The sequence below is a fragment of the Protopterus annectens genome, chromosome 4.part0 (assembly GCF_019279795.1).
Source record: "Protopterus annectens isolate FY-2018-M chromosome 4.part0, PAN1.0, whole genome shotgun sequence".
In the NCBI taxonomy this organism is placed as follows: domain Eukaryota; kingdom Metazoa; phylum Chordata; order Ceratodontiformes; family Protopteridae; genus Protopterus; species Protopterus annectens.
In genome coordinates this window covers 641,141,383-641,166,382 of record NC_056733.1, presented here as the reverse complement: position 1 = coordinate 641,166,382, position 25,000 = coordinate 641,141,383, and the positions used below count along the sequence as shown (strand labels likewise).

General features: G+C 39.7%; 1 protein-coding gene across 4 annotated transcripts in view; it reads right to left on the bottom strand.

Annotated features, from left to right (window-relative positions):
- The window catches only part of TMEM120B (transmembrane protein 120B), a 419,384-nt gene that overhangs the window by 134,166 nt on the left and 260,218 nt on the right, over window positions 1–25,000 (bottom strand). For all 4 annotated transcript variants that reach the window (XM_044068606.1, XM_044068607.1, XM_044068610.1 and 1 more), the window contains exon 6: window positions 20,583–20,672. In XM_044068606.1, the coding sequence (XP_043924541.1) occupies window positions 20,583–20,672 (90 nt within the window). The remainder of the gene's footprint in view (window positions 1–20,582; window positions 20,673–25,000) is intronic.

The following is a 25,000-nucleotide window of genomic DNA, read 5'->3' as shown; positions in this document are numbered from 1 at the left end:
GTGCAAAATCTTTTCCCCCTTATTTTGGGGATCTGCATAGAAAGTAGGCAAATGAATAGTTTGGTTTAAAGCCACACTAGAAACCACCTTAGGCATAAAAGAAGGATTAGTACGTAATGATACCCTATCCTTATGGAAAATCAAAAAAGGCTCTACCGCCATAAGGGCCTGCAATTCAGAAACCCTTCTTGCAGAAGTAATGGCCAACAAAAAAGCAGTCTTCCATGACAAGTATTTCAATTCAGCAGTAGCCGCAGGCTCAAAAGGTTGTAGAGTAAGTTTCTCCAACACAAAATTGAGATCCCAAGCAGGAGTAGGAGCTCTACGTGGGGGTCTTATATTCTTTGCCCCTCTAAGAAATTGCTTGAACAAAGGATGCGAAAACAATGGTGGGTCACAATCACAGTGAGCTGAAATTGCTGCAGCATGAATCTTAATAGAAGAGAAAGACAAACCTTTGTCCAATAACTCAGTAAGATATTGAAGAGCCACACTCAAATTAGGCTCAGAAATCTCCAAATTCTTTGCTGCACTCCAAAATAAAAATCTCTTCCATTTTTCTGCGTACACTTTCCTTGTACTAGGTCTTCTGGCTTCCATAATCACATTTAAAACTTGTTGAGGAAGTTGAGACCTGCTGTGTTTCAAAACAGAATATGCCAGGCTGTTAGATGAAGAGAGTGAAGCTTGACATTGAGCAGGTGACCGTCCCTCTGAGACAACAGGTGTGGAATCAAAGGTAAAGGCCATGGAGGCTTCCTTACCAGACTCCTCAGTAATGGGTACCAGTGTTGCCGAGGCCAATCTGGAGCTATTAAAATCATCCTTGGCTTGTCTTGTCTGACCTTTAGGAGCACCTTTGGGAGAAGAGGCAGAGGTGGAAAGGCATACACATGAAGATTTTTCCAACTGAAAGAAAGAGCATCCACTTTCCAAGCTGTGTGATGAAACCTCTTTGTGCAAAACTTTGGCAGCTGGTGGTTTAGTGGAGAAGCGAACAGATCTATGTCTGGAGTTCCCCATGACACTGTCAATTTCGAAATACATGAAGATCCAGTTTCCACTTGTGGGGATCCATGATTTGTCTGCTTAACACATCTGCTAGGGAGTTCTGTGCTCCCGGCAGAAACCTTGCCTGAAGAGTTAGTTGCAAGCTGAGCGCAGTCTCCCATAAAATCATTGCTTGCCTGCACAACGGGTAAGAATGTGTTCCCCTTGTTTGTTGATGTACCACATGACAGTTGTGTTGTCTGTTAGAATCAACACCTGCCCTGGAAGAAGTAACTCCTTGAAAGCCAGTAATGCAAACTGGACTGCTAACATCTCCTTCATGTTGATATGTAGATGCTGTAGTCTGGCAGACCACTTGTCTTGTATCCACTTTCCATTTAGATGAGCTCCCCAAGCAATGTCTGAGGCATCTGTCGTTAGAATCTGACTCGCCTCTGGCCGGGTCACAGAGAGTCCCTTGTTTAGGTGACATTCCTGAGCCCACCACAAAAATTCCTGTTGAATGCAAGGTATTATTTGAATGACAGTGTCCAAATCCTGGCAGTGCTGTGTCCATACATTTTGAGATACCATTGCAGCTTCCTCATATGCAGTTTGGCATTGGGAAGCACCAGAATACAAGATGCCATGAACCCTAAGGCTTGAAGGACTGTCCTTGCAGTCAGCCTGGACTGAAGAGATAGTTGATGGAAGTAAATGGAAAGATTCTTTTGTTTGTCCGGGGTTAAAAAGGCCATCTGGGCTGCTGTATTCAGTCTCACACCCAGAAAGCACATGTCTTGAGAGGGTACTAGACTGGACTTTATTTCGTTCACAGAATACCCTAGGCATCTTAGCACTGCTATCACATATTCCAAATGCTGTAAAAGGTCTTCCTTTTCTTGAGCCAGAATCAGGCAGTCGTCCAAGTAAGGATAGATTTGAATTCCTTTTAGCCTGAAGTAAGCTATCACTGGAGCCAGAACCTTTGTGAATACTCTGGGCGCAGTAGATAAGCCAAAGGGCAATGCAGAGAACTGATAATGGGAATTTCCAGCTCGAAAACGCAGATACTTCCTGCAACTTAGTCTGATAGGCACATGAAGGTAAGCCTCCTTGAGATCTAAAGTTACCATCCAGTGATCTTTGCCCAGCAGAGGTAAAAGCTGTTGTAACGTCAACATTTTGAACTTGGGAATGTCCAGATAAGTGTTGAGGATAGATAAATCCAAAATTGGTCTCCATGTGTTCCCCTTCTTTGGTACTAGGAACAGGCGAGAATAAAATCCTAGGCCCCTTTCTGGCACAGGAACTGGCTGAATGGCCCCTATTTGGAGTAACAGAGAAATTTGCTTGTGAGCCTCTTTTCTTTGTAGAGGAGGAATGTCTGGCATGCCTTTGAAAGGAGGCAAGGTATGGAAATAAAACCTGTAACCGTGGTGAATGATATCCAAAACCCATCTGTCTTGGGTAATTAAATCCCAATTTTCTTTGAAAAGAGCCAACCTTCCTCCCAAAGGTGCTGCCAGACGAGAACGTACTGGCAGCTGAAAAGGCAGGTCATTGGGACTGTTTACGAAAGGACTGACCCCTGCCCTCACCAGAAGTCTGAGCAGGTGAACTCCCTGTTCTAGGCCTAAAAGAACCTTGAGCTCTGCCCCTACCACGCCTAGATGTACCCCTAGACTGGGAATCATAAGCAGGATATGTCCATCCCTTAGTAGGCCAATTTCTACTAAACTTCGGAGGCTGCACCTGCAAAAAATCTTTAACAGTTTGCATAGACTTAGCCTTGTCCTCCATTTTCTTTAAAACTGCTTCCACAGGCGAACCAAACAACACGTCAGACTGTAAAGGAGCATCCAAAATCCGTGTCTTAACATGCTCAGCTAAATTCTGATCCCTCAACCAGGCGTGCCTACGAAGAACAGAACCAGTGGCAGCCACCCTCGAGGAGGCCTGCACAGCATCAAAACCACATTGCAAGGAATGCTTACCCACCTGTTCAGACACATGAACTAAATCCTGCAACTCTTTACACTCAATACCTTCCGCCAGAGCATCCACCTTAGACTTCAATTGTGAAAGGAGATAATTTTGATATTTTAACATGTGAAACTGGCAATTCAACGCCTCATGGCTAAAGTGGAAGAAGTATACACTTTCTTTCCCCATCTATCCAAAGCCCTTGCCTCTTTATCAGGAGGAACAGGATTTTTAACAACAGAAGCCTTAACACCTTTAGGCCCCTGAGAGACAGTTTCCGGGTCTGCCCTAGGACTCTTAAAAAGATACTTATGAGCTTCAGGCACCCTATAGTACCTATCCGGTTTAACTGGGGCAGAAGGCAAAGAATCAGGGTTCAGGGAAGCCTCTGCAAAAACATCTTCCACCACATTCAGAACAGGAGGTATAGCTAAAGGCCTATGCTGGGGTAAAAACAAGAATTCCCTAAGCCTCTTCCTGGAATCGGAGAAATCTTGACCTTCCCATTTAAAATGCTCCCTCATGGAATGCAGAGTCTCTGAAAATGAAAAATCCTCAGGAGGGGAAGCTGAAGGAGTAGAATCATCCACATCAGAATCAGAATAAGGAGGATACTCCTGCAAGTCTTCAGCCGATGACTCAGAAGCCTCCGAACACTGCTCAAAACTCTCAAACTCAGGTTCCACCCTAGGCCTCTTATCAGGAGGGGGCATAGAACCTCTAATCATAGTAATCAAATCCTCTGCCATTTTAAGCATATGTTTCTTAGGCAAAGATCCTGAAGAGCTAGGAGAAACCCCCACTGAAGTTAAACCTGGCCTGCCTCTCAAAGAAGCCTTGGAAACAGAAGGGAAGGCTCTAACCACCTTAGGAAGAGAGGGAAGAACAGCCACCTGAGAAGCCCCTTCAGCCTGGCCTACCTCCTGAGAGGACACATCCTGTAACAGTAAAGTCTCTCCCTGAGACTCCAAAGAAACGCCTGGCAGAACCTCCGGCTCCACTGAGCCTTCTAAAGAACCGACGTCCGGGACTGTCGGTTCTTCCACTCTAGGCTTTGCTGCTTTGTCCTTGCGCTTTTTGATAAGCGGGCGTCGGAGCATCCAACGGCATTTTATAATTACAACGCTTCCCAAAAACTAACCTGGCACAGTCTAACCTTCTCTTAATAGTGCGTTTGTTAAATCTAGCACAAGAGCGGCATCCAACAACGTTGTGCTCAGGCCCTAAACAAGGTATACACAAGGTATGGTAATCCCTATGAGGTATCTGTTTCCCACAAGAAATACAGTTATTCACTTTTTCTGACATCCGGTTAAATACTGAGGCAAGAAAAAAACAAAATATTCCCCAACGGGGTACTTAGCCAACTTTGATTCGGTCTGAAACTCCGACTTCAGAAAATTTCAGAACGCCAACCTGCACTCGCAAAACTGCTTCTGCATCGGACCATGCGGCAAAAAAGACTGAGGATATGACGTCGGTCATGCGCATTAGTACCCTGACGTCCTGATGTCAGACTAATGCGCCTTGACCGACGTCAGCCATATACTTTGGTATTCGGGCCGACTGGGACAGCGGACTACCCAATGGTTAGGACTGCAGCAATGTGGAATGAAGAACATCTGCAAAAAGTCACACAGGAAGCCTTTTCCTCTGTTGAAACATGGTTATCCAATGCCCAATTAATACTCAACCCAAACAAAACTAAGCTACTCATCTTCCAACCCACCAAACATACTCAAAACAACTCTCACTTTAACATCACAGCAAAAGACAACACTACCCAACTGAACACACCAAATTGCTAGGAGTGGAAATCGACAATAAACTAAAATTTGACATTCACATATCCATGACCATAAAGAAAGTCCACAAAAAACTAGGAGCGTTATACAGAAATAAGCAATTTCTCACCAAAGCAGCAAAGATTTCAATAGCAAATTCCCACCTTATCTCTACCCTACTTTATGCCTCTCCAATATATACCAACCTAAGGCAATGTGATCTAAACAAGCTAGAGACCTGCTACAACAAAATCGCCAAATTCGCCACGGGCATCCTAACGTAGTAACCACTGTCTCTCACTTGCTGAACTGGGCTGGCTTGAACTCCCTCACCTCCTTCAGTGGTATCAACTCTCACTCGCCCACAAACTAGTAAACTATCCACTAAATGTCCCATCCCTCCAGAATCTACTCCAACCCTATCGCACCACAAGACCACTAAGATCCAGCAATAAAAATCACTTGCAGATCACTAAAGCCAGTAACTCTGCTGGTGAAGCACTATTCTCTTGTGCCATAGCCAAATTATGGAACTCACTCCCACCCACAATTACCTCCGTACCACCATGCACCCACTTCAAAACTTTACTAAAAGCGCACCTAAAAACATGCTGGCTATGCCCTTGCAACTCCCACTCTAATATCATCCACCCCATCCAACCACTACCTTTCTTTCCACTCCACTAACTACCTTAATTATAACAAGCTCAGATGCTCATAAGCCTAGTACTTATTATACAGCAGGAACTTCTCATTGTAACATTTGTTAATGTCTGTTATGTACTTCACAGATAAAGATTCTAGTTGTCTACTGATGTACTATGTTCTTCATCTGTAAATATGTTGTAAGTAATTGCTATGTTAAATTGTTAATCACTATGTAATCCAATGTAACTACTGTCTGTTTATTTTACTGTGGAGCTTTTCTCCCCGGACCTCCGCTGAAAATGGACCTACATCCAGTCGGACACTCCCGGTCAACAAATTTAAATAAATACATAAATAAATTATAGTCAAACAGTTGTTGGCTTTAAACAGTATACTCGCAGACTGAATTTAGAATATTTGTTAAAATATGTTGAACATGACACTTGTTTCCTTAAACCTTCTAGTTACACACCAGTCCTGCATCAAACTATTAAGGTGTTTGAGGAGGTGTGTTTACAAGACAATAAAAATAATTTGGACAAATGTACTAAGAACAGAGGTTGGTATGAAAACCTAACGTCCTCTGAACGTAAAGCTTTAACTGAATTAATGAATAGACATGACTTAAGGTACATGAAAAATGATAAGGGAGGAAACATAGTAGTTATGACTGTTGAACAGTACAATGAGGCTATGTTAAAACTGCTTAACAATACTGATGAGTTTTTAAAAGTAAATGTTAGGGACATTTTAACGGCTTTCAATATATTCATTCATTTTTATATGATGCTTTAATGAGTCAAGTAATGGATATTAAAATGTATAATGAAGCCAAGGGTTGGGACACTCTTCGGTATCCCAAAAGTTCATAAGAGTATGACAGACCTATCATTTCTTCACCTCATTCTGTGACTGAAGGAATAGATTCTGTTTTAAATCCTGTAGTACAAGAATTACCCTCATATTTGAAGGATTCTTGGGACTTGCTAGATAAGTTGAGACTTTTTTCCCCCCAATTTTGCATTTAACAAGAATCTGCACATTATTTTGACGGTTGATGTAGTGTCTTTAGTCACTAGTATTCCGCACCTGCAGGGTGTGGAGGCTGTGAGGGAGTTTCTAGTGAATAGTAGTAGTCTAGGACACCATGCAGTTAATCTTGTATGTAGTTAAAAATTGTATTGGATTATATGTTTTTTTTTTTTTTTTTTTTTACATTTAATGGCCAGTTTTATAAACAATGCAAAGGTGTAGCGATGGGTTCCCTCAGCTGCACCAGCTTATGCAAATACTGTAATGGCTTTTTGGGAATCCACGATTCTTACTGAATTAAAGGAGGAATATCACATTCTTTTATGCTAGATTTGTAGACGATTTGATTTTTATAATGGAGGGTGATGACTACGTTGTTGAACAATTTTTGAAAGACCTTAATACTAGGTCTGGATTTTTGCAATTTGTTAAAGGGGAAAGTGGAAGTAAAGTTAACTTTTTGGACATATGTCTGGAATGGAATGATTTGACTTATTTGATAGCAAAATACATAGGAAAGAAATTTTTACAAATGGTTATTTCCATTATAAGAGCAACCATTCTTCTTTTGTGAAGAAGAATATTCCTAAGGGACAATACATATGTGCCTGTCATATGACAACTTCATCTGTGGATTTAAAACAAGAGTTTGACAGAATTACTCATATGTTCTTGGATAGGGGATATGATAAGGAATACCTTTGAACTCTTAGGGCAGATGTTTTGGATACGAGAGATGCATCATACCCTCCTATACTTAAAGGTTCCCTTTGTTAATAACAAAATGAAGGTACTGAATAATAGTTAAATACAAAGTACTGTCTGCAATTTAGATATGACAGTGGACTGTGCCTGTATTAGGGATATCATTCAGAAGAATTGGAAAAGCTTGGAGGGTAATACTGATTTAATCAAAGTGTTAGGGTGTAAACCCAGTTTTGTGTACAGGAATAACAACAGCATTAAAAATGATTGGAAAGAGGTTCTGGGGAGGTAGGTCTATCACATTTGAATAAAAAAATTGGGATGTTCAAGTGTGGGCAATGCAACTTTTGCAGATACGTTCTTGAGGGACCATATGTCATGTTACCCCATGTTGAGTGCACTCACAGGGTTCCAGGGCACCTGACATGTAAAACCAGGGGGGTAGTTTACATCGGACTATGTGGTGGATGTGAAGCATTCTATATAGGGATGACCACATGCACTTTAATGAAGCGTATGAGGGAACATTTTTATAGCATAAAGAAGAAAGATGTTAACAATGCATTGTTTAAGCACACTGAGAAGTGTAAGAATTACAAAAAAATGTTATTTTCCATACTAGGGGTCGTAAAACCTGATCCTAGAGGTGGGGATTTTAAAAATTACTTGGAGCAAAGAAAACCCTTTGGCAGGTCAAATTAGGAGCAGATATGAAACCTGGCCTAAATGAAGCAATTCATATAAAGTGTTTTTTTGAAATATAGAAAATTAAAAGTCAAAAAAGTCTGAAAGGGCTGGGTTATAAACAAATATATTTTTACATACTTTTTAGTGTTTTAGTTTATCAAGTGAAGCATTTGAAAGTTTTGTGTATTTAGTATCGAACATTATTCTTAGTGTTTTTTAAGCAAGAATGTATGTATGCATCTTTAATAGCTTAATTGAGAATAATTGTTTTTAATGAGCTCTTTTGAAAAGTATTTAAAGTTGATCATTAGTAGTTTAACTGTTTTTCTGAAAAAGTCTGTTTTAGACGAAAGCGTGGAATAAAGTTTTTATACTCTAAAGCCGATTCATTTTCCAGTCTTTATTGACCATCGGAACACTATGGATTTGCTGAAGGATGATCTTGCCTTCTGAATCTTGTGCCACTTCTCAGAAGAGGCAGTAGCAACAGCTGAATGACTGATGTTACATACAGCTTATCTTAACCTCACCAATGTTTTCGACATTAATAATAATAACTGGCAAACTAAGGTAAAAAAAATTGCTTAAAAAACAGTTTGTGATGCCCAACCACTGAACCAGTAATCAAGGAGTCTCAGACCTTATCACTGGCACCAGTGGGGGACGTACACTAAAGTATTACCAGATGCAGCTCTCTGCATCAAGTGCAATTTCCCTTAACAGCACAAACAGACCACAGTCGGTCCGGGGCTGGTTTCTCCCTCCTTCCCCAGATCCCTAAGCAAGACTCCCCACTGGCACAGCTATAGAGTTAAGATCCCAGCTGAGTGGCCAAGACCTCCAGCACCTTCTCTGTCCAACCAGTGCTCTGTGTCCATGCCCAAGTAGCCAACACACCCACACCCATCCACACACATACACCCAAACCCATCCACACCCACACCCGGAAAAGGCTGGCCAGGTTTACTACCTATGCCCCCTTTTGCCAAGATTATAAGGTAGTTATCACTGCCACCAGCCAGTTCCTTACTAGCTACTTTAATGCCCCTTACAAAGGGTGTCCAATCTTACTATGTAATGTTACTATTAATACAAATGGTAGTTTGACCAAGAGCAAGGCTATTAAGAGTGGCCTACACAGTGTCATCAAACAAATATGCAAGTACTCTCAGAACTTAAATATCTCTTTACAGATCAGCCACAATGAAAAGTTTAAATATATTTAATAATTACTAAAAGAACAAGACAATACTAAATGTATATTTTCAGTGACAGCGTTCAAAACCACAGGAAACATTTAAAACAACACTGCAGGACAGTCTCAAAGAAACCATCTAAACTATGCTTCACTACATTCCTGACTAAATCTAAGAGAATTGCTACACCCTAGTTAACTTATCGACAAGGCAAGGCAGACATGGTAAGTGGATCTTGATGTTGTCAGGTCCAAGACAGAATACAGAGTGCTGTCTCTGTCTCAGAGTTATGAAATTAATATCTCAAATATTACTGCAGGGCTAGCTTGCAGAATGATAATTTCTTGTCGTCTGACTTCTAGTCCCCAGGCCCAAAACAACCACTGATGGCAGCTGGTAGCATTTAGCATCTACCTGTAAAAATACATAGACAATGGCCTTTTCTCAGATCTTTGACAAATGCTGGAAGTCATAAAACAATAAAACACTTCCAAGACAATAGAGAAAATTTCTCAGCACAAACATTGTGTCTGTAGCTGCCATAAAATAATTTAATTTCAGCTATTTTTCTGAAGTTTTGCTGGACTGAAGTTAATCTCCTGTGCTCCAGTTTCCACTGTTAAAATACATACATTTAAACAGTTACAATAATGCATGTACATTTTTTGTTCTCTTCCAGCAGGGCACACTGTGGATACATCTTTAAGCTCACTACTTTATAAAATATCTTTTCAACAACACATGTCTGTACAAAACTAGTTTGATATATACATGACATACAGCTCTAGTACATTTGTAACCCAAGCATCTTACATGAAGCATATTGACATTCACAAATGACACAACCATTTACAAAATTCCAGATAGCTGGGCTGGCAGTATCTCCTTTTGGCAGACTGTTAATCAACAGGAAGCAACCACCTGGGGGTGAGTTACCTATCTAACCCAACTGGAATTGCCAGTCTGTAATAGGGTCTTGTACTGGGGTCACTTATTTGGACTACTATTCTCATATACTTATCTGGGAAATAGGTTATGGACAGTCAAATATGCTAACTGCAAAATGGGTAACATCATCACTTCAATAACAGATGCTGAAGTTTTCCAAGATGGTCTAGAAAAAAATTACACCACTTCTTTGGAATTCTCATCCTCTCCAGAGTAATGACCTTAACCTTTATTTCAGCACATGTAGGGATATGGCAAAAAGAACATACTATGACTACAAAATAAAGCATTAAATAAAAAAATACCACTATCATTACAAATCAAGGATCTAAGCACAGTGGTAGATAAAATAGTGAAGCACATTTTAAAGGTATCTATGAAAAATCAGAAAAGCATATTCTGTGGTTTACCAAATACTAAATATGTCTAGCAACTCCAGATAATTGTCTGAAACATTTTATACTTCAGCTGTACCACCCATGATTAACTGAATAGAATGGCTGGCACCATTTAAATAAAAACATCTGAATGAACTTGAAAAGGCACAATTGCTCCATACTAAAAAAAAAAAAAAAAATCAAAGAGCTGAAAAACTTGAAATACTCCAACTTTCAGTTTATTCTTTTTCTTATCGGTTACTTCACTGACCCAACCCATTGCTGAAAACATCCCTGCATTTTGTCACCTTTAAAAGAGGCAACTGAAAAAAATCAATCTGAAAAAACTCAAACGGTAACAATGATTCATTACCAGAAAGAACAATCAAATGAGCTTTATGTACTTTACAGCAGATCTTCGTGGTTGCCTGGTCGGCAAGCTAGTGTCTGATCTGGTTCTAATTCAGCATCTACACTGGAATGCACTGCTAGGGAAACTAAAATCAATCAGGAAACAGTGCTAAAGATGCACACAAGTAAATAAAAAAGTAGCAGATAAAAAAATAACAGGGTATAATAACCCTCCCAATAAATTCTGAAAAAAATCTGTCAATAACTTCCTTCAAAAATAATTCTGAGACAAACACCGTAGCATTAACATGAAGTGATGGCAGTCAAACTTCTTGAAGGCCAGTAGGATATAAACCTGAAAAATTAACGTATGAGCCTTCTTCATGGTAGAGTGACCCAGATATTACAAATAGCAGGGGTGTAGTGAGTTTAACAGAGAATTTTGATGTATACGGTTTTGTCCTCCATCTGGATCACAACTTACTTTTTGACTCACGCACACAGAGACAAGCGCAGACACAGAGAAAGACACTTCAATATGCTAAAGTTAGAAACATACACAAAACTATATAGTGTACTGCTAGCAATGAAACTGACTATACATCCTTAATGTCAAAAACACTAAACAGCACGCTCTCTCGAAATAACTTCTGAGAATGCAAAAAAAGTTTTTAAGGGGGCAAGCCTTCCTGTACCCCCACACCCCTGCTACTTAAGTATTTCAACTCAGAGATGGGACAACACTGGGGAAAGGGCATATTTCCCAATCCCCTGTATTTTAGGGATCAAGCACAATTGACAGTTCTGTCTTCTAACCTAAAACTCAACGATGCCTTCCAAAATACATGTGCGACTACAGTACATATATTATATGTGTGTACAACCATACACAAGTGTATTACCTATAGCTGAAAACTCAAAATCAAACCTAAATAGATTGACCTATAAAGGCTGAATGTCAAAAATACAAAAAAAAAAAAAAAAAAAAACTTTTGCAGGGGGGCAAGATGCCCTACCACCCTATGAAGAGCTGTACCCCCACACCCCCTCCCACTAAATAATGTCAGTATTCTGCAATCATATGACTATTCTATTGCCGTGACAGCATTACAGACTGATATTCTGAATATTCGACCAAAGGCTGGATTCTACACAGAGACAGACACAGAGACGCACACACACAGAGACAGACAGACACACAGAGACAGACAGACACACAGAGACACAGACAGACACAGAGACACAGACAGACACAGAGACACAGACAGACACAGAGACACAGACAGACACAGAGACACAGACAGACACAGAGACACAGACAGACACAGAGACACAGACAGACACAGAGACACAGACAGACACAGATTATACAAAATGTATTTATATGAACACACACATTCAGACACTATACATGCATGCATATGTACTGGAACAGATTAACAGCTTCAAGTATCTAGGAGGGGTGGTTGAAGAGAAGGGAAGTCTGAATGAAAAGTTCAAAGCTAGAATCAGAGGGGCTGCAGACACCTCACAGACAGTGTCAGGGGAACTGTATGAGTGAAGATGCCAAAGATGTTGAAAAGTATGGTGTGCAAATTCATGGTTCAACCAGTACTACTGCATGGTACAGAAACCTGTGCAGTAAAGCCAGAGAATTCGAGAAAGTTAGAGGTGATTGAGATGAAGTGCCTGAGACAGGTGGGAGGATGCACTGTGGAACAGGCAAACAAATGAGGACATTAGAGCAGAAGCCAAAGTAGCTCCAACTGCAGAGAAGGTCAAAGAGAACAGACTACAGTGATTTAGGCACATGCACAGAAAAGAAGACTATAATCAGGTGAATCAGATTTGGGACAAAAAGACAAGCGAAAATGAGTGTGTCCAGCAAAGAGATGGACGGATTCTGTAAGAGAAGACCTGTGACAGTCAGGTATGAGTGTCAAAGAAGGACAGTGACGATGAATGGAGAGAGATGGCGACAGCTGATGCAACACCATGTAGAAAATGGGGAAAAGAGGGGGTTGATGATGTATGCACGTGTCTGTGCTCATATATGTGCATGCATATATAGATGTGTGTATACGTACATACTTATAAAACACTGCCTCAAAGTACAACTAAACTGAAACCAAATACCTCAAAGTAAAACACCTGAATAACACAATAATTAAAGTGCAAATGCATCAAAAATAACCTTGAATAAATGCAAGACCTAAAAGCATTTCTCTAGGGAGCCCAACTTGCATCTATAAACTCCACAGTTACACAAACCTAAACTGAGGAAAGATCTCCCAAAACAAATGAATGAGTGCTGAACCAGTTTGTAAATAGCAATCTCAAAAGCCAAATAAAGCAGTAGAATGACTGTATACAAGCATAAAACAAACAAGCCATAACTAAAAACATACATACTGTATACACAGCACTAGTATTGAACATTGCAGCTGTTGACATATTTACTAGTTGTGTATGTATGAGTGCAGATGGTTAGGTTGATTTGGTTTTCATCGGATTAGTCTTCGGCTTTTGGTCAACTGAAAAGATGGTCAACAGATGTGTAAGACAGCACAATTCTTGGGGTATGGGAATATTCCCTTTCCCAGATTTTGTGCAGTCTTTGAGATGGAGGGTGCAGCGGGGTTGCCCCCTGCAAAAAACATTTTCTTTTTAGTCTTTATTTTTTTAATTTATTTTAATGTTTGCATATGCTAAGGCGGTTTCTCAGCACACAAATAGTGTTGCATCGACAATTACATTTTTAACACATTGTGGATGCTGTTTTACTTCACAAATGCGAATGTCGATATATATATTTAACAGAAAATTGTACATGTGCACGTGTGCACGTTTATTATGGGTGCAGTTTGGACTGTTGAATGCTTAATGCTACGGAAAGTGATCAAAAGCACTCTGATGCTGGAGGTTTTGAAAGAAGGAAGATAAGAATGCTTAAAGTTACAATAATTGGCCTTGTGTTTTAATGTTGAAAGAGTCAGACACATCAGGAAATTCTGTATTAGGGATGGGCATGTGTATACCATGCATGTGAGAGAGAGGCTTTATAGGTTACAGTTAGAATAAGTGCTAGGGAAGAGAGGAAATTTAATGTTGTATGTCCATGCTTGTTTATCTGAAGTACGCAAGTGTATTGTTTAATGGTAGTGCTACAGAAAGGGTTTTTGATAAAGTAAGCTGTAGGGGGTGGGGTTAGGGTAGGGGCAGTGTTAGATTTAATGCACTTTAAGGATGGGCAGGGAGGGTTTTATTTTTCCCACCGAAGCAATATTGTACACATGTGCTAACTCTATAACATTATTCTCTGTGCAACTCTAAAGTGGCAGCAGCAGTGTTTTTGCCTCACAGTAAGGTGCTCTCCAGTTTTAATCTCAGTTAAAGTGCCTTCAGTGGAGTCTGCATTTTTTCCCTGTGTGTGTGCGTGCATGCACATGTGTGCATGCGTGGTCCCTAGGTGCTTCAGTTTTCTTCTACATAACATATGCTACAGGTTAACTGTGTGATCTTCCAGACAGCTCGGAGGTGTGCATATTGTGTGTGTGAATTCTGTGACAGATTGATGCCCTGTTCAAAATGAGCTTCGGCTTTATACCTTGCTCCCACACATTGCCAGGATTGGCTCCTGCATCCCCACAGCCCTGTAAGGATAAAGTGAATTAATTGAATAATGAATTAAATGTATTTCTTGCTTGTACAAACCGGTATATCGAAAGTTTTGTACCTTTAAATTATATGGGCATTAATCATTCCTGGAATGTCATATAATGTAAACTAAAAGAGTGACCAAAAGAATGACAGGATACAAGAAAGGCTGATAAAAGGAGTATATATAGAAGAGGACATTGAACTAGTATGAAATATGTACTGCAAAGTTATCAAAGTTATGCAAGTGAAATGGCTGGACGAGATATAGGAAAAGGCGAAATAAAGAAGATGACAGTGGGAGGCTATGATATATACATAGACCCAGCCAGGGTGGAACTGGGAGAGAACATCCAACAGAAGCGGGATGGAAGAAGGGGACATATGCAGTGCTTAGGATGTGAAATGACTCTGGAGACTGAACAGTGACTGGGCCCTGAATGTACAGCAGTTGAATGAGGGTTTCAAAGATGTTGGAAACAAACTGGGGGGAAAACAAAAGATGTAAAAAAAGGACACAATAATCTGGAATACTCATTCAACTACAGCTGGCCTCCTGCTACAATTTTGCATGTTTATAAGGTGTCCGACTGTATTGACTGTTACTGTGGTATATCGTAAAGCTGCACAGCACTTGGAACATGCTAAAGAAAACCATTTTATTAGTAAAATATAAAATGTATTTTTTATTTAATGCAGATACATTGGATACAAGGGCCTATTTTCAGCCATGACCTTATTACAACAGCAAAAGGAAGACTGCAATATATACAAAATTATATTATATCCATTTTTTTAAAAGATGTTCTGGTTATCTCCCACATGTAAAAGACTTACAACAAATGAATTTGCTGTTCTGCAACTTGCATGCAGTGTGTGAGTGTTTGTGTGTGTGTGTGTGTGTGTGTGTGTGTGTGTGTGTGTTTCTTGTGATGGGCTAGCACCCAATGAATACTGAAATAGGCTCCAGTTTCCCAGTGACCCTGATGTACATTAAGAAGGTAATCAGAAAATGAAGGATTAAGTGAGCAACATAAAAACTGTTGCCCTGTTTTTATGTGGGGAGTTCCTACAGCCTTACAGTTGTGCTCCCACATAAATTAGACTGCATTTGGTTGCATGTGAATACAGAAAAGGTAAGGCTTTACTTATGCCAGTGCAGTTTACAAAAGAGTGAACTCAAATATATTGCAAAAACATGCTCAATGCTAGGAGCCTCAACAAGAAACTGCACTCCCTAGAAGTTCTCCTCACTCTAGAGAACGCTGACGTCTGTGCAGTTACTTAAACGTGGTTCAAAGCCACGGTAAGCACTCTGGCAGTGCATGGCTAGAATGCCTTTCATACATTCCGACCACACACTGAACAAGAAAGAGCAAGAGACAAAGGTGTCTCTATCTGTATAAGGGATATGCACACCTCTGGTCAAACAATATGACATGCGTGAGCTACTCCATGTCCAGCTAACCATGGGAAAAATCCATTACTGTATTCTTGCTAGCTACAGGTTCCCCCATCATGCACCAGGAAACCCATATATCATACCTGAAGTTAATAGAATCATTGACCATCCAGCCCAATACCATACTCGTGGGTGAATTTAACTACCCCTCCATTAACTGGGAGGCATAAATGACTGCTAACATACAGGCCCAATGATTTCTTGACTTTGTAAAGTCAAATGCCCTGCAGCGCCCCCCACTAGGAGAACAAATAGCCTAGATCTGATACTCACGAATATGGAAAAGAGCTGCACCCCCCAGTGCAGTGATTTCACTGGTAAGATGAGATCACAAAGAAGTCTGCCTTGAAATAAATGCAAAATTATTCCCCCTACCAAACCACAAGAACTAAAAACTTCTCAACGGTAAATTACCCCCTATTAAGGGTTGGCATTACTAGTTTCCTACCTCCCCAAAAATCCAAAAAGCTCAGAAACCTATGCAGAGGCATACACAAAAGCCCCGAATCACCATAAAAACAACTGCATAGAAATGGCAGTACCAGACCAATATAAACACAGATCAAACCGCAAAAACAAGCCACTCTGGTGTACCCCTAGTATTAATAGATTGTACAGCAACAGAAGGAAAATCCTGTCAAGAAGTAAGGAGGGAATGTGCACAACAGAACAAAATGTCTCTCATTAGTCTAAACAAGTGAATTAGGGAGGTCTATATCACACAGTCAAAGTCTTATAACTTTGAACATGTAATGTTTGAACCATTATGTTCGAAGTTACAAAACTTCGACTATGGATAAAAAAATAAAATAAAACAGAAAACAAAATAACTGTTTTAAGCAGGGGGAAGCCCTTCTGCACCCCCCACACCCTCGCTACTTAAATATGCCAACTCAGGGTTTGCACCCCACTGAACAAAATGGAAACCTCTGCTTATGGAGATTTCCATTCAAACTCTTGAACTTTTACAAATTCAAACATATGGTCCCGACCATATGAGGTTCGAACTTGTAAAAGTTTGACTACGTGATAGGAACCCAATCAAGGAACTAGTCAAGTATCTGAAAGCAGACTTTGTGGTAAAAATTTTAGCCTTCAAAGCCAAGGATACCCATAAGGCATTTTTCAGTTATATCCGTAATCTTAAGGGCAACACCCAACAATGTGTGGAATTAGTTGTAGATGGCATTACCTATACTCAGCCTGAAGGTATAGCAAACTTGCTAGCTGACCCAATTCAGCTCAGATTTCACCTCCTTATCACATCCACTTCTCCCCCAAAAACTACCCTTCACCACTCCATCACCAATTATAAAAGAACAGGTTACCACCATCTCTCTAAGGCTAAAAACATGTCTTCAGTGGAGCCTGATGATATACCAGGTTGCGTCTTAAACACTTATCAGGCCCATTATGATTTCTATTTAACCACAGCCTCTGGACTGGCCTGCCCTGAAAGAGTGGAGGACAGCAACAGTCATCCCTCTGCATAAAGGGGGACCATCTACTGACCCAGGAAATTACAGACCCATAAGTTTGACTAGTCTTATAAGCAAGACCATGGAAAGAATAATCATGGACCTGATAAATAATGACATAGAAACCCTCCAAACCCTGGACCTGACCCAATACAGTTTTGTCAGAGGCAGGACATGCCTAGTGAATCTGGTGAACTTCTTTGTGAGAGTCACTAAGGTTATAAAAAAGGGTAAAACAGTACATACCGCCTACCGTGACCTGGCCAAGGCATTTGACACAATTCCCCACTCAGGTGTTATAAATAAACTCACAAACTGGGCAGAAATCCCTACGTCACCAAAGGGGTAGCCAGCTGGCTCATGGACATGACATGTGGTTAAAGTGGGTGAATTCAGATCCAGCAACAGGCCAGTTACTAGTGGTGTGCCACAGGGCTCAGTGCTGGGACCACTCCTGTTTGGAATATAATTCTCTGAAGTCTGGATGACAAAGTTTGCTGACAACTGCAACTGGGAGCAATCATTCAATCCCCCGATGATGTAGACCCTCCTGAAGGATATCTGCATCAGACAAATGATTTAGGCTGTGGTTCTGGCACCAAACTAAATGCAAAAAAATACATCATCATACCCTCTGGGAAGTCAAATATTCTTGCAAATTATATCAATAGCACATCCCTAAGAGTAGACTCAGAGGTGAGTGATTGAGATACACAGATAGATGGCCTGAATTTTGACTACCATGTGTCCACAGTGGTGAGGAAGTCCTTCTGTGTAACACAACTTATAAGGTATGGCATCCAGGTCCAAGGAAATTATAGTCTCACTCTACTCAACACTCATTAGACTAACAACAGAGTACAATGTGCCATTTGACATGCACTTGGCTAGGCACTTACAGCAGCTGGGGTGACCTCAGAGGTTCCTCACAAAGAAAAAACAGGGTGTAAACAGGACCAATATGATAGATTAAAAGCCTTATCCCTTTACTCTGTCTCCTACCAACTATTAAGGGGTGACCTATGCCTGACCTACAAGATGCTCAAAAATCCAGCCCTGATGGAGCTGCAACACATCTACAAATCAAACAGCATGAGGGTCACCTGAACTAGGGATCTAAACTTAATCAGCGAATCAAACAAAACATGCTGGAAAGACAGATACATGACTCAGAGATTGCCCCTTCTTTGGCACAGGCTTCCTGTTCACATTAAACAGAGCCCTTCGCTGGCCTTCTTCAAATGTAATTTAGATCAATGGACAGGGAATCACAAATTTACACTCGGAGTAGCACCTATGTCCCTTATGGACAGGGGCAATCTGTAAGATACTCAAGATACAGGCACAAACCCATGCCATCCTCTTGCCCCTAGGGGCCATATATTGGGTAAAATTGGGTTGTATTGGCTAGGCTTGTAAGGACTCTTAAGCTGTTAGCCTAGTAATCTCCTATGAATCTAAGGCCACCCCACCTACTGTGTATTCTGACACTATCAATTGTTCAGCATGTTCTCTCCCACCAGGGAGGAATGCGTTATGCCTATTGAGTTAAGTAACGCCAGACAAGCACAGAAAGGAGGTGCACTGGTAGTCATACTGCCATCAGGAGTGTTAGCTAGACAGCCAGTTATGGCACAACCCCGTATTAGTTGGGTGACAAGCAGGTGTGCAGTAAAACAGGGCATTGTGAGAAACCTATCCACACCTGGAGGTGATTGATTCAGCAATGTACTTGGCCAACACACTCCCTAGTGATGTCTCTGTTTTTCCCACCAAAAACAGACAATGAATAGACCCTAAGCACCCCCCCCCCCCCCAAAGATAGGCTCAAGATAGGTAAATAGGCATTTGCTTCATCATTCTACTCCTAACTCACTGCTAATTGAACCAAAGCTGCATAGGTCATATTTAGGGTTTCATCCTTCTACAAAACAGACACAACTATATGACTTAAGTTGATAAAGAACCAATAAGGTTGCCCACAATATCCAACCACATACAAAACCATCCTAACCAGTCACACAAAATAATGTGCTCCATATGAAGGGTCCAACAGTTGCAGTACAAAGGTGAAAGCCAGAATGCGATTTAATGGCTATGAATGGAATTTGCGGACATTGAGGGGGCACCTGTTCTATAAAATCCTCCATAGCCAAAATCTAGGCCCACTTTCTCTGGCCTTGGGGGAAGATACAACCTGCCAGAGGCATTCAGATAATTAAGATCACTCTACCAACAATGCAAAAAATGAATTTTATTAATTTTCTAGTTTACTGCTTTATCCAATTCAGGGTTGCAGGAAATTCAAAGTCTATCCAAGCACTTAATGTGTGCAAAGCACAGAAACCAGTTCAAGAAGGATGTTAAAACTATCATAGACAATGAAAAAGACATTCTAACAAAACAACAGGAAGACGATGAATGGCTTTTGGAGCCCTTGCATTTAGACAGATTTGGACATGGAGTAACTAAACTTCTACTTTACTTTAAGACATGAAGAGTCCTGGAAGCCCTATTTATTAATATTATTACTATTATTATTAGTATTAGTAGTAGTAGTATTTTACTATTGTTTCAACTGTTACTTGATGTGGAATGTCATGGATTTTATTACAAACCAGGCTAGTTAACATGACCACTTCAATAGTTCTACTACCAAATTATTACACAGCCTAATCAGTGGAATGACATTAACTATTTAAGGAACTATTTGCCTGCAGACTTTTAGCCACACTAAAATTACTATTTCCTGCTATAACCTTGAATTTTAAAACCACTCAATACTGCAGACCAGACAGGGAAACAGATCAAAATCAAATAAGTCTAGCTATATACTGTATACATATGTGCAGTTACTCTCTACGACTGGATTTTTAGTTATTCAAAACAATTACCTGCACTGCTACTAGAACCCTTTCATTGCACATCACATGCATGCAGGGATTACTAACTGCATTGATTTACACAATGTATGCAAGCAGACACTTCTAGGTAGATAGGTTTTAAGAGCAGGAAACTGTGTGAACCAGCTTCTAAGAAACTGTCAGAGTACGCCATTTCCACGGGTAAGTAGTGAACTGCACTGTTTAAAAAACAAGATTTCTGAATCAAGAGTCAACAACTCACCTCCCTCTACACTTATGAGGTCACTGGGGTACAATAAGCCAAGTTTAAGATTTGCATCTTGTTCTTAGTGCCAACATGAACAAAAACATAGCACTGACGCTGCTGGAAACAACATGCCTGGCAGACAAGCTCTAACAGCAAATAAAAGGACTTACCTCGATCCATTGCTGATTAGAATGCTTTCCCTTATCGTCAGAGTGCAGTAATACCAAACCAACAAGAAATTGAAGATCTCATCTGTTACCCTATTATTGCCAAAGGAGATAACAAAATCTGTGTGAAAAGTCAAAGAGGAACTATTTGCGACTACTAGAAAACAAACTACTACCAATTTCTATACAAGTTTTAATAAATAAAACCTCCATACAGTCCCCTCAAAAAACTTTGAGTTAAATGTGACAAATCGCAGTACACTAAAAATAACATAAAACAGGAATCACAACCCGTGGAAACAAAAATTTACAAAAGGCACAGTAAAAGTGATTTAATGTTTTACAAAACATCCTGCACATCGCTGATAATTATTTCAACATTTTCTTGTAAACCCAAAAGAGTAGTGGGAGCAGTCATCAATTGCCAAATTCATGACGTCATCATTCAGGGTGTACTTTCTGGTGCCATTTTGTCAACCTCTCCATCATCACATGGCAACCTATGCAACAGACCATCTTGAGCTGCCAGTGCTGTATCCTTCCACATTTCATTACAAACTTGAGTGCAACCTCTGTATCGTAGCTTACTATTACATCATTTTCCACAGCATTCTGGCTTTTAAAGCAGCAATGTAACCTTAAGCATCTCCAAAGTAAGGAAAAAGGCCATGATGGGTGTAATTCATGCTGATGCTATCTCCTCAAGTTTATTTTCATCTTTGCAGTAAATAGTCATACTCATGACAGGTTAAATACGTCATCATCTCATATGTATTCTGAATGGTTTATAGGCAAGGTAAAGGAGTCTCGCTGCTTGCATAATTTCTAGCAAAGTCATAGGCTTGCCTTGCAGTTCAGATTCCCTAGTTGCTACAAGCTTAAAGGTTATTTTCCCAGACAGGGAACATGGGACATTCAAGATAGCTGCAAGCTGAGTAACAGCTTAAAAACAGCCCTCCTTGTGTGAAAACAGAAACTTAGCAGAGAAAGTCAGTGGACCTAGACTTCTCGGTAAATTTCAGTAAATGGCTAGTAAGTGCACTGCCTGGATGCCAGAAAAAGAAATACACAGGACCTGAAGGAAAATCAAGTCACGAAGGCAACAAAAAACATTGACTGGGAAAAGTTCTGTAGCTGTTAAGCAAACAAGCAGTGCAAGCTCCAGACATGACTTCCAGTAACCTAGAGGAAAGTACAAGGCAACTGCACATAGACCCGACTAAAATAAATGAAACACTGATGGAGTATATCAACTCAATCAATAAAAGGCTGGAAAAAATGGAAGAATCTTTAAACAGATATTCAAATAAGGTGATAAAACTGCAAAACTCAGAGGATGAAATGAAGAAAAGGCTGGCTTAATATGAGACTGCACAAGAAGAAATGTTTCAAAAAAAAGAATTCGAGGACAACGCGTGTAGAGAAAACCTGAGATTTTCTGCTGTACCCAAGATGCTGGAAGGAACAGACTGTATTAATTTTATGAATGTTATCTTACCAACAGAAGGAGTTGATTCTGACAAAATTGTGGCAGAAGGAGTACATACTAAAAGTGGAAGACAGCAGAGTGTTTGCGGAGAATAACTATTCATTGTACACCAGGCAGAAGAGAAGTAAAATTTATCCCATTATTCAGGGAATGCTGAAAAGCAGGCGTGAGAGTCAAATTACTGTACCCAGCTATCTTCAAAATATTTTTCCCTGGAGAAACAAAATAATTTTCTGATGAAGTACATGCCAAAGAAGAAATACTAAAGCCTGTCCAATAAAAAAGTAAGCTGCGAAACAAAAGGAGATTCTGCTTGTTCTTTTGGTAATAAAGACCAGAGAGAGACTGTGCCAGTGAAACCTTCTCCAGTGTTTCAACAGAAAATGCTTAAGAGAGGGAAAAAAACACAAGAGTTGACTAGAAAAACTGACAGTACGTTGGAAATGAAGCACCGACAGTATTTGAGAGAAGGAGATGAACAGGAACACAAAAAGAAAATGTGGAAATTGTGGACTTTTGGGGCTTTCTTAAACTTGTAGGAACTCTAAAGCAAATGCCCTACTTCATGTCATTAACATTTGGAGAATAAAATCAGTACCTTGGAAATTGACAAATGTGGGATTACAAAACAATAATTAAATTTGTGAAACATGACGTCATAAAAATGTTGAAATATTGGATTTTGTGACTTTGTTAAACTTGTAGGGGACACTAAAACATATGCCCTCCTTCATGTAATTAATGTTTGGAAAAATACTCAGGAGAAGGGAAGAGGCAGAAAGTTAAATACAAGTAAAATGAATTTTTTTCTTAACAGTACAATTTAAATGGTGCACGATTGCTTTATAAAATGCAAAATGAAAGTTTTTTTCAGTTATTTTCAAGTGTAATGGGGATACTAATGTAAATAGATGATCCTATTTTCTTTTTGTTTGTTTCTCCCTTCTCTGTTTCTCCTTGTTCAATTTTACTTGGGCACTGCAATGTAAAAAAAATTTGGTTACAAGAGCATGGCAAAAGAAAAATTGGTGTGCTTTTTCTCATTCTTGCTTAAGGAAATAACTAGGTTAAGACCTTTAGCTAGCTTAATATACTGACATGTTTTAAGAGAAAGCAAGCAAATGAAAAAAAGATTGACTATAAGGCTTTCTTTTTTCTAGTAAACAGTTTTGTGTCTGGTTCTCATTTCTCTAGCAGGCAATTGGCTTGGAGAAAATGTCTTCTGAGAAAATATTCTTGTTTTACCAGTTGACAAAGCTTTACAGATGAGACAAAACCAAAAAGAAAATAACAGAACCACAGGCTATTTCATGTGTCTTAGCATGGATAACCTTTCTTTTAGGTTAGCTCAAGTCTATATGTATGGCTATCAGTTTGAAACATTTGCTCCTATTAGGAGGGTAAAACTTCAATGGAAGACGTACACAGTTTTGTGTGTTACTATTAAGTTAATAGGTTTTATGGGGTTAGTGTGTGTGTGTGTGTGTGTGTGTGTGTGTGTGTGTGTGTGTGTGTGTGTGTGTGTGCGTGCGTGCGTGCGTGCGTGTGTGTGTGTGTGTGTGTGTGTGTGTGTGTGCATGAGTTTTTGTTTGAGGGTGTTCAATAAACAAAGAGTTCTGTAAGATGTGGCAGAGGCTCAAATGAAGATGACAAGAAACTGTATAAAAGATTAATCTGCCAAACAGTATATGCATGTAACACAAAAGCAGAAACTAGACATTTAGCAAAAAAGCTGCTGTACATAAAAGATGGGAATAATAATCTCTCAAGAATATGGTCTCACAGATGAATACAAAAAAGAAAGAGTAGTGAGCTATATTAAAATTATAAAGTGCAAATAGCTATGCTACAGGAGATGCACTTGGAAAGGACTGAAAAGTGAATTTGATAACAAAAGGGTTTCAGGATGGTTATTCATAAGAATACCTGGGGCAAAGGAAGACAGGACTACTTATATTAATTAGATAATTAATATAATTGCAAGAAGAATTCCAATAGTAATAGAAGAGGATAAAAGAGACAATAATGGTAGATTTGTAGTACTAAGGGGCTACTGGTAAGGGAGGAGGATTACAATGGCATGTGGTTATATTCCACTGAAAACTGCAATAACAGAACTTAAGAAAAGTCTGAGAGAAATAATCAGCTTTCAGGTGGGGACTCTAATCTGATTTGCAATAGCGAAGATGAGTCTGGGGGCCCAGAAGGAAAAATATAACAAAGGAGAGCATATTTTTGAAGAAATTTATGAAAATATTTGGCATGGAAGACGTGAATTCAGTACTAGGAGAGTTCTGAATGAATTTACATATTACTCCCCCAAGATACAAAAACTGGGCTAGGCTAGACAGAATTTACATTTCACAGGAACATGTGCATTTAATTGCATTTCTTGATATGCAACCAATAACCATTTCACATCATGCACCAATAATAACAAAACACAGGGTAATGAAATAAAAATGAGACACTGGCATTTTCCCACCTATCTGTTGAAAAGAGAGGAAATTAAATAATGGGTAGTGGAAGTAATATAGGAGCTATTAGAGAAGACAGAATGTTTTTCTGAAAATATAGCTAGGGAGTGGGATAAAATTAAAGTGGAGTTTAAAAACAGGTGGAAATAAAAGAGAGATATGGTTAGTAACAAGAATTATTTAGAGGGATTAACAAATGTTAAAAGTATTGCAAAACACAGAGAATCTCACAGAACAAGAGGAGGAGCAACTGCAGAATGCTAAACGGAAAATAAGGGAGTACCTTGATAATATGCATGAGTTTAAAAAGATTGATGTTAAGCTGCAGTTTTTTAATAACCCTAGAGCACAAAAACTTTTAGCACAATGACTCAGGCAACCGAAAGTAGAAAGGGCTGACACCATGCTTAGGTTGCCCATAACAAGGAAGATAACCAGGGATCCTGTATTTAGAA